This window comes from Bombina bombina, chromosome 8 (genome assembly GCF_027579735.1).
Source record: "Bombina bombina isolate aBomBom1 chromosome 8, aBomBom1.pri, whole genome shotgun sequence".
Classification (NCBI taxonomy): domain Eukaryota; kingdom Metazoa; phylum Chordata; class Amphibia; order Anura; family Bombinatoridae; genus Bombina; species Bombina bombina.
In genome coordinates, this window is record NC_069506.1 from 341,781,228 (window position 1) to 341,794,065 (window position 12,838).

Genomic DNA, 12,838 nt, shown 5'->3' on the forward strand with positions numbered 1-12,838 from the left:
CTCTTGAGAATGGCTTTCATTTTGTCTCAAATACCCAGAGAAGAATATTTGTTTTTCCCATAATGCTCCAGCTGAATGTACCAATACCTATTTTATAATTAACATTTATTATTAAGTGCCACCATATTCCATAGGTCTGAGTACATAATCATGGGGTCATACAATACTTAACACTTTAAAAATGTCTCTTTTGTAGGTCTTCAACCTATGAAAAACCATCTTTGATCAAGTTACCTTTTAATGGAGAAGTAGTCACTGTCATTATATACATACAGCAGTAGCAAAAATCTAAAATGTGTCTTCCATTTATCCAGGGTCCATTAAAAAGCTTGTCTTCCCATAAACATTAGGGAAAAAATATTTTATTGCTGCCCAATCTGGTTCATTTTCCTTTCCACTCTAAACAGTTACACATGTTTGGCATTAATTACTTGAAAAATCACACATGCTGTATATAATTAAATATCCGAGCATCAATTTTTATAACGTCTCCTGTTCAACGTGCAAAGTTTTGTCCCTGTATTAAATCTTCCTGTACAATGACTTGAAATATTTCATCTGAAGAATCTTTAATTTCTTTTGATTTATTGTTTGGTTTTATAAATAAAAACCCACACAGATATCTGATTTATGATCAGTGGAAGCAGCCAGCCGTGACGTTCTGCTGAAGAACTAGACACTGTGAATAAAACAAAGGAGGGTGATTTTATTGGATTTTCTGAAACAGATAGCAGATGGAAGAATCGTCATAATTCATTTCCAGATACAAAAATATAATGCACAAAACTATTTACAATTCAAGATAAACTTCTGCGTCCTTTAGGAGAACATTAGATGATGAAAATTACATACTGTATTGTTTGTGTCTAGAAAGTACATAGAATGTGATTAACAGTTTGTGTAGTCTTTCTTAAAGGGACAAAATCGGCTGCCAGCAGGGGGTGTCAATCAACCAGATCGTACTCCATCGGGTTGAATTGCTGCGATGTCTGTCCGCCGCCTCAGAGCAGGCGGACAGGTTATGGAGTAGCGTTCTTTAGACCGCTGCTTCATAACTGGTGTTTCTGGCGAGCCTGATAAATGGCCCCAATGCCTGTGTCTAAACACTGATAAGGGGGGTGGAGTTGGATCCTCCAGGTAGCTTAGCTATGTAATTCATTTTGCTTATTTTTTGAAAATGATTTTAAACTATTTGCCAGCAATTTTTTAAAAAAAATTTATGCAAACAATTTTTAATGTATAAACCATTTTAGGATATGCACAGATCTTAACCTGTTTTATGTCCCTTTAAGTCTAGATTCCACTAAGAACATATTTTTTGTTTGTTGATTATAGTTTTAATCTGAATTTATAAAAAGTGAATTTTGTATTGGACCCAGTTTATAGGCACTGTGAATTTATTTATTATTTTACTGTAATTTACCCCTGGGAATTGCTCTTTTTCCACTTCCACAGAAAGGTTTAAAGGGATATGAAACAAAACAAATGATGTTGTGACTCAGACAGAGCAGACCAATTTACTTCTATTATGGAAGTTACTCATGGTGTTCTGGGTTGAAGAGATACCTAGGTAGCATCTGCAGCACTACATAGCAGGAAATAGTGCTGCCCTCTAGTGCTCTGGATAACATTCTTCTAATGCTGCCATATAGTGCTCCTGAAATAGACTGGCTCCTAAGCTTATGTCCCTGCTTTTCAACAAAAGATACAAAGAGAACAAGGAAATATTGATAATAGAAGTAAATTAGAAATTTGTTTAAAATCGCATGCTCTATCTGAATCGTGAAAGAACAATTTTGGTTTTCATATCCCAGTGTTATCTTGAAAATCTGGCCTGTTAGTGTGTCCTGAGGACTGGAATTGAGAGACATTGGCTTAGGTCAGCACAAGAGCTCTATAACTGGCTGCTGCAAACCCTTGGAGTGTCCCTCTCTGTATTCAGCTGTTTGGGAGGGATTAGGGAGGTGGGAGGCGTCAGGTGGGAGGGTAATCCCTTCACTACAGCAAATATTACCCTTAACAGCTAAATTATTAAGCCCTTTCCTGTTGGGAATTTCAAAAGTCTGGTGCACAGCTGCAATTAGCAGCCTACTAATTACCAAGTGCTAATGGCATAGCCATGCATGTCTACCATTTGTGAATAGGGATACTAGATCCGCTTTTATAACCATTTGTCCTATGACTGCAGTAGTTGTGTGTAAATAATGAGTGGGAATTTTTTTTATATGATCGCGTTTGGCAAAGATCAATACCTTGGGTTGTCGACTTAAAAATATATATAGTTTGGGGTTCAAATTTGATAATACGGGCAGTTCTGCTATACCAAATAAAAGTTAGCTCATTGCATCATTTTAGACATTGCTGCTGTTATATATACCTGTATATATTATTTTTATTATTATTATTTGTTTTACTTTTTTTGGTAATTTTACAATAATTTCTTGATCCTGTGAATAAATTGCTAATTGAAACTGCCATCAACTAAAATTGTGATTACTGCAAAAAATAATAATAATGGGGAAGTAAAAAAACAAACAAAGGCTTCATTTCTGCTAAAAATTCTCCAGTACTTTGGGCAAGTTTTTCTCTGAAATTCCCAGTAGCAAAGGGTTAAAATTTTGTGCTCCGTCCAAATCAAAAATGGACAATGTTGGGTTTCATGTCCCTTTAACACTGCTATATTCTACATAGTCTTTGGTTGCACATACATGTCAGATCTCAGGCTGATACATTTATTTTTATCTGTTTTGCAAAAATGCACTCCTTTAGATACAACAAAGAAAATAAAAGACTTTTATGTCCATTTTGTTAAAAAACAACAACCAGATACTAAAAGGAATTTTTGATTGGACCGTTAACTAAAAATAATAATTGTCGAATATGTATTATGAATAATAAATGTCAACTAATATTATTTAGTGGGAAACCATTACTATAATGAGAGGGATGACCTCGGTTGGGGAGGACACACAGACAGGCCAAGAATTCTAAAAGAAGGAAGTGTCCCCGCTAGCGATGCCTATGATTACATCCTATAGAAAAGGTTTGTCCAGAGGGTACGTCTGAATCCACCAATAAAAGTCTAAGTGCAGATATTTAATACTGTTGTGTGGGTTTGCATGTTTATTTCAGCCAGTGCTGATAGTATGTGCTCATGGTAAAATACATGTAAAAACAGATGTTACCCAAATGCCCAAAGTGACAATGTAGAACATCTGTTAAAAGCGGACTAGAAAATATTATATGATTATCACTATGTAAAAATAAACCAAACATTTCCTCAGTAAGCTGCAATCTGGCATCTGGGATACACAGGCACTTTATTATAGCCCTCCTCAGTTTACTAGGAAATCCCATAAGATTATGGTGAAATTCCACAAGATCACATATATACATATATATTTATGTGTTACTATGTGTATATATATATATATATATATATATATATATATATATATATATATATATATATATATATATATATTTATGTGTTACTATGTGTATATACATATATATTTATGTGTTACTATGTGTATATACATATATATTTATGTGTTACTATGCTTATATACATATATATTTATGTGTTATTATGTGTATATACATATATATTTATGTGTTAGTATGTGTATATACATATATATTTATGTGTTAGTATGTGTATATACATATATATTTATGTGTTACTATGTGTATATACATATATATTTATGTGTTAGTAGGTGTATATACATATATATTTATGTGTTATTATGTGTATATACATATATATTTATGTGTTAGTATGTGTATATACATATATATTTAATGTGTTATTATGTGTATATACATATATATTTATGTGTTACTATGTGTATATACATATATATATATTTATGTGTTAGTATGTGTATATACATATACATTTATGTGTTATTATGTGTATATACATATATATTTATGTGTTACTATGTGTATATACATATATATTTATGTGTTACTATGTGTATATACATATATATTTATGTGTTAGTATGTGTATATACATATATATTTATGTGTTATTATGTGTATATACATATATATTTATGTGTTACTATGTGTATATACATATATATTTATGTGTTACTATGTGTATATACATATATATGTATGTGTTACTATGTGTATATACATATATATTTATGTGTTACTATGTGTATATACATATATATGTATGTGTTACTATGTGTATATACATATATATTTATGTGTTACTATGTGTATATACATATATATTTATGTGTTACTATGTGTATATACATATATATGTATGTGTTACTATGTGTATATACATATATATTTATGTGTTACTATGTGTATATACATATATATTTATGTGTTATTATGTGTATATACATATATATTTATGTGTTATTATGTGTATATACATATATATTTATATGTTATTATGTGTATATACATATATATTTATATGTTATTATGTGTATATACATATATATTTATATGTTATTATGTGTATATACATATATATATATTTATGTGTCACTATGTGTATATACATATATATTTATGTGTTACTATGTGTATATACATATATATTTATGTGTTACTATGTGTATATACATATATATTTATGTGTTAGTATGTGTATATACATATATATTTATGTGTTACTATGTGTATATACATATATATATTTATGTGTTACTATGTGTATATACATATATATTTATGTGTTATTATGTGTATATACATATATATTTATGTGTTACTATGTGTATATACATATATATTTATGTGTTACTATGTGTATATACATATATATTTATGTGTTATTATGTGTATATACATATATATTTATGTGTTATTATGTGTATATACATATATATTTATGTGTTACTATGTGTATATACATATATATATTTATGTGTTAGTATGTGTATATACATATACATTTATGTGTTATTATGTGTATATACATATATATTTATGTGTTACTATGTGTATATACATATATATTTATGTGTTACTATGTGTATATACATATATATTTATGTGTTACTATGTGTATATACATATATATTTATGTGTTAGTATGTGTATATACATATATATTTATGTGTTACTATGTGTATATAAATATATATTTATGTGTTAGTATGTGTATATACATAAATATTTATGTGTTACTATGTGTATATACATATATATTTATGTGTTACTATGTGTATATACATATATATTTATGTGTTAGTATGTGTATATAGATATATATTTATGTGTTACTATGTGTATATACATATATATTTATGTGTTACTATGTGTATATACATATATATTTATGTGTTACTATGTGTATATACATGTATATTTATGTGTTACTATGTGTATATACATATATATTTATGTGTTACTATGTGTATATACATATATATTTATGTGTTACTATGTGTATATACATATATATTTATGTGTTATTATGTGTATATACATATATATTTATGTGTTAGTGTGTGTATATACATATATAGTTATGTGTTACTATGTGTATATACATATATATTTATGTGTTAGTATGTGTATATACATATATATTTATGTGTTACTATGTGTATATACATATATATTTATGTGTTATTATGTGTATATACATATATATTTATGTGTTACTAAGTGTATATACATATATATTTATGTGTTACTATGTGTATATACATATATATGTATGTGTTACTATATGTATATACATATATATTTATGTGTTACTATGTGTATATACATATATATTTATGTGTTACTATGTGTCTATATATATATATTTATGTGTTACTATGTGTATATACATATATATTTATGTGTTAGTGTGTGTATATACATATATATATATTTATGTGTTACTATGTGTATATACATATATATGTATGTGTTACTATGTGTATATACATATATATTTATGTGTTACTATGTGTATATACATATATATTTATGTGTTATTATGTGTATATACATATATATTTATGTGTTAGTATGTGTATATACATATATATTTATGTGTTAGTATGTGTATATACATATATATTTATGTGTTACTGTGTGTATATACATATATATTTATGTGTTACTATGTGTATATACATATATATTTATGTGTTACTATGTGTATATACATATATATTTATGTGTTACTATGTGTATATACATATATATTTATGTGTTACTATGTGTATATACATATATATTTATGTGTTACTATGTGTATATACATATATATTTATGTGTTACTATGTGTATATACATATATATTTATGTGTTACTATGTGTATATACATATATATTTATGTGTTACTATGTGTATATACATATATATTTATGTGTTACTATGTGTATATACATATATATTTATGTGTTACTATGTGTATATACATATATATTTATGTGTTAGTATGTGTATATACATATATATTTATGTGTTACTATGTGTATATACATATATATTTATGTGTTACTATGTGTATATACATATATATTTATTTGTTACTATGTGTATATACATATATATTTATGTGTTAGTATGTGTATATACATATATATTTATGTGTTATTATGTGTATATACATATATATTTATGTGTTACTATGTGTATATACATATATATTTATGTGTTATTATGTGTATATACATATATAGTTATGTGTTACTATGTGTATATACATATATATTTATGTGTTACTATGTGTATATACATATATATTTATGTGTTACTATGTGTATATACATATATATTTATTTGTTACTATGCTTATATACATATATATTTATGTGTTACTATGTGTATATACATATATATTTATGTGTTACTATGTGTATATACATATATATTTATTTGTTACTATGTGTATATACATATATATTTATGTGTTACTATGAGTATATACATATATATTTATGTGTTACTATGTGTATATACATATATATTTATTTGTTACTATGTGTATATACATATATATTTATGTGTTAGTATGTGTATATACATATATATTTATGTATTACTATGTGTATATACATATATATTTATGTGTTATTATGTGTATATACATATATATTTATGTGTTATTATGTGTATATACATATATATTTATGTGTTACTATGTGTATATACATATATATTTATGTGTTATTATGTGTATATACATATATATTTATGTGTTACTATGTGTATATACATATATATTTATGTGTTATTATGTGTATATACATATATATTTATGTGTTATTATGTGTATATACATATATATATATTTATGTGTTAGTATGTGTATATACATATATATTTATGTGTTAGTATGTGTATATACATATATATTTATGTATTACTATGTGTATATACATATATATTTATGTGTTACTATGTGTATATACATATATATTTATGTGTTACTATGTGTATATACATATATATTTATGTGTTATTATGTGTATATACATATATATTTATGTGTTACTATGTGTATATACATATATATTTATGTGTTAGTATGTGTATATACATATATATTTATGTGTTATTATGTGTATATACATATATATTTATGTGTTACTATGTGTATATACATATATATTTATGTGTTAGTATGTGTATATACATATATATTTATGTGTTAGTATGTGTATATACATATATATTTATGTGTTAGTATGTGTATATACATATATATTTATGTGTTACTATGTGTATATACATATATATTTATGTGTTATTATGTATATATACAGATATATTTATGTGTTACTATGTGTATATACATATATATTTATGTGTTACTATGTGTATATACATATATATTTATGTGTTACTATGTGTATATACATATATATTTATGTGTTAGTATGTGTATATACATATATATATTTATGTGTTAGTATGTGTATATACTTATATATTTATGTGTTACTATGTGTATATACATATATATATTTATGTGTTAGTATGTGTATATACTTATATATTTATGTGTTACTATGTGTATATACATATATATTTATGTGTTACTATGTGTATATACATATATATTTATGTGTTATTATGTGTATATACATATATATTTATGTGTTACTATGTGTATATACATATATATTTATGTGTTACTATGTGTATATACATATATATTTATCTGTTACTATGTGTATATACATATATATTTATCTGTTACTATGTGTATATACATATATATTTATGTGTTACTATGTGTATATACATATATATTTATGTGTTACTATGTGTATATACATATATATTTATGTGTTACTATGTGTATATACATATATATTTATGTGTTATTATGTGTATATACATATATATTTATGTGTCACTATGTGTATATACATATATATTTATGTGTCACTATGTGTATATACATATATATTTATGTGTTACTATGTGTATATACATATATATTTATGTGTTACTATGTGTATATACATATATATTTATGTGTTACTATGTGTATATACAGATATATTTATGTGTTATTATGTGTATATACATATATATTTATGTGTTACTATGTGTATATACATATATATTTATGTGTTATTATGTGTATATACATATATATTTATGTGTCACTATGTGTATATACATATATATTTATGTGTTACTATGTGTATATACATATATATTTATGTGTTACTATGTGTATATACAGATATATTTATGTGTTATTATGTGTATATACATATATATTTATGTGTTACTATGTGTATATACATATATATTTATGTGTTAGTATGTGTATATACATATATATTTATGTGTTACTATGTGTATATACATATATATTTATGTGTTACTATGTGTATATACATATATATTTATGTGTTAGTAGGTGTATATACAAATATATTTATGTGTTACTATGTGTATATACATATATATTTATGTGTTAGTATGTGTATATACATATATATTTATGTGTTACTATGTGTATATACATATATATTTATGTGTTATTATGTGTATATACATATATATTTATGTGTTAGTATGTGTATATACATATATATTTATGTGTTACTATGTGTATATACATATATATTTATGTGTTAGTATGTGTATATACATATATATTTATGTGTTACTATGTGTATATACATATATATTTATGTGTTACTATGTGTATATACATATATATTTATGTGTTATTATGTGTATATACAAATATATTTATGTGTTACTATGTGTATATACATATATATTTATGTATTACTATGTGTATATACATATATATTTATGTGTTAGTATGTGTATATACATATATATTTATGTGTTAGTATGTGTATATACATATATATTTATGTGTTATTATGTGTATATACATATATATTTATGTGTTACTATGTGTATATACATATATATTTATGTGTTAGTATGTGTATATACATATATATATATATTAATGTGTTATTATGTGTATATAGATATATATTTATGTGTTATTATGTGTATATACATATATATTTATGTGTTACTATGTGTATATACATATATATTTATGTGTTAGTATGTGTATATACATATATATTTATGTGTTAGTATGTGTATATACATATATATTTATGTGTTAGTATGTGTATATACATATATATTTATGTGTTAGTATGTGTATATACATATATATTTATGTGTTACTATGTGTATATACATATATATTTATGTGTTAGTATGTGTATATACATATATATTTATGTGTTAGTATGTGTATATACATATATATTTATGTGTTAGTATGTGTATATACATATATATTTATGTGTTAGTATGTGTATATACATATATATTTATGTGTTAGTATGTGTATATACATATATATTTATGTGTTATTATGTGTATATACATATATATTTATGTGTTACTATGTGTATATACATATATATATATATTTATGTGTTACTATGTGTATATACATATATATATATTTATGTGTTACTATGTGTATATACAAATATATTTATGTGTTAATAATATATTTTAATTTGCTGCCCATTGCTGTGCAACTTATCCTCTTCACTGTGCTAGGTTTCCTTGTCTTACGGCATGAGAACGAGGCTCCCATTGGAGCCTATAGAGGCGCACTCTACTGAGCCCAAAGCTTCCATGCAATGTAAACGCGAGCTCGCGTTCGCATTGCACTTGACCTCCACTGGTATTACGAGTGGAACGCAAATATCACGCTTGTGTTAACGCAATTTTGCTCTCCACTCGTAATCTGGCCCTTAGCACTTACACTGGTGAGCCGAAGAGATGTTAGGATAAAATAGCTTCCTTTTTTGCTTAGAGATGTTCATGTGGGATTCTCTAGTCTTATTTCTACAGATCTCACCTTCAAGTGGTTTATCATATGCATAGCATGTCCCTTTTAATAAAAGAGGGTGATCCAGCACCAGAAAATGAGTGATTTTGTTAAAGATAAATTTTCAGTGTAACCTCAGATTTTATTTATGCTAAAAAACTGCACAAAAAGTAGCCCCCATCTCACAGCCCTAGTATAGGACATAATACCTTGAATTGAAGAGCACAAATAGCGCAATTAGTCTCTATCAGTAAATTTGCTGTAGGTTCTCACCTCTGCAGCTCCGCCCATCCTCCTGTAGCATCCCAGTCACACAGCTACATATAGGTCCGTCTAGTCTGCTCGTGCAGATCTGCTCACAACCTCCGTTATCCTCACACCAATCAAGACCTATGACAAAAGGACATTAGGTGACCATCACTGATTATAAATAATGGTAAATCAAAGAGGCATAAAAATGCAAGAGATGCATTAGACCATTACATTATTGCCCCGTTGCTTGCCTATAACTAATATGACTAATAACCCCTGTAAAGAGGCATAAAAATGCAAGAGATGCATTAGACCATTACATTATTGCCCCGCTGCTTGCCTATAACTAATATGACTAATAACCCCTGTAAAGAGGCATAAAAATGCAAGAGATGCATTAGACCATTACATTATTGCCCCGCTGCTTGCCTATAACTAATATGACTAATAACCCCTGTAAAGAGGCATAAAAAGGCAAGAGATGCATTAGACCATTACATTATTGCCCCGCTGCTTGCCTATAACTAATATGACTAATAACCCCTGTAAAGAGGCATAAAAAGGCAAGAGATGCATCAGACCATTACATTATTGCCCCGCTGCTTGCCTATAACTAATATGACTAATAACCCCTGTAAAGAGGCATAAAAATGCAAGAGATGCATTAGACCATTACATTATTGCCCCGCTGCTTGCCTATAACTAATATGACTAATAACCCCTGTAAAGAGGCATAAAAAGGCAAGAGATGCATCAGACCATTACATTATTGCCCCGCTGCTTGCCTATAACTAATATGACTAATAACCCCTGTAAAGAGGCATAAAAAGGCAAGAGATGCATCAGACCATTACATTATTGCCCCGTTGCTTGCCTATAACTAATATGACTAATAACCCCTGTAAAGAGGCATAAAAATGCAAGAGATGCATTAGACCATTACATTATTGCCCCGCTGCTTGCCTATAACTAGTATGACTAATAACCCCTGTAAAGAGGCATAAAAATGCAAGAGATGCATTAGACCATTACATTATTGCCCCGCTGCTTGCCTATAACTAATATGACTAATAACCCCTGTAAAGAGGCATAAAAATGCAAGAGATGCATTAGACCATTACATTATTGCCCCGCTGCTTGCCTATAACTAATATGACTAATAACCCCTGTAAAGAGGCATAAAAATGCAAGAGATGCATTAGACCATTACATTATTGCCCCGTTGCTTGCCTATAACTAATATGACTAATAACCCCTGTAAAGAGGCATAAAAATGCAAGAGATGCATTAGACCATTACATTATTGCCCCGCTGCTTGCCTATAACTAATATGACTAATAACCCCTGTAAAGAGGCATAAAAATGCAAGAGATGCATTAGACCATTACATTATTGCCCCGCTGCTTGCCTATAACTAATATGACTAATAACCCCTGTAAAGAGGCATAAAAAGGCAAGAGATGCATTAGACCATTACATTATTGCCCCGCTGCTTGCCTATAACTAATATGACTAATAACCCCTGTAAAGAGGCATAAAAAGGCAAGAGATGCATCAGACCATTACATTATTGCCCCGCTGCTTGCCTATAACTAATATGACTAATAACCCCTGTAAAGAGGCATAAAAATGCAAGAGATGCATTAGACCATTACATTATTGCCCCGCTGCTTGCCTATAACTAATATGACTAATAACCCCTGTAAAGAGGCATAAAAAGGCAAGAGATGCATCAGACCATTACATTATTGCCCCGCTGCTTGCCTATAACTAATATGACTAATAACCCCTGTAAAGAGGCATAAAAAGGCAAGAGATGCATCAGACCATTACATTATTGCCCCGTTGCTTGCCTATAACTAATATGACTAATAACCCCTGTAAAGAGGCATAAAAATGCAAGAGATGCATTAGACCATTACATTATTGCCCCGCTGCTTGCCTATAACTAGTATGACTAATAACCCCTGTAAAGAGGCATAAAAATGCAAGAGATGCATTAGACCATTACATTATTGCCCCGCTGCTTGCCTATAACTAATATGACTAATAACCCCTGTAAAGAGGCATAAAAATGCAAGAGATGCATTAGACCATTACATTATTGCCCCGCTGCTTGCCTATAACTAATATGACTAATAACCCCTGTAAAGAGGCATAAAAAGGCAAGAGATGCATTAGACCATTACATTATTGCCCCGCTGCTTGCCTATAACTAATATGACTAATAACCCCTGTAAAGAGGCATAAAAATG

General features: G+C 27.4%; 1 protein-coding gene across 1 annotated transcript in view; it reads right to left on the bottom strand.

The window, feature by feature from the left end:
• Positions 1-584: 584 nt before the first annotated feature.
• The window catches only part of TECTA (tectorin alpha), a 465,600-nt gene continuing 453,346 nt past the window's right edge, over positions 585-12,838 (bottom strand). The window contains exons 22-23 of the mRNA XM_053691581.1: positions 10,605-10,721; positions 585-679 (exon numbers count right to left, since the gene is read on the bottom strand). Coding sequence (XP_053547556.1) covers positions 585-679; positions 10,605-10,721 — 212 coding nt within the window. The remainder of the gene's footprint in view (positions 680-10,604; positions 10,722-12,838) is intronic.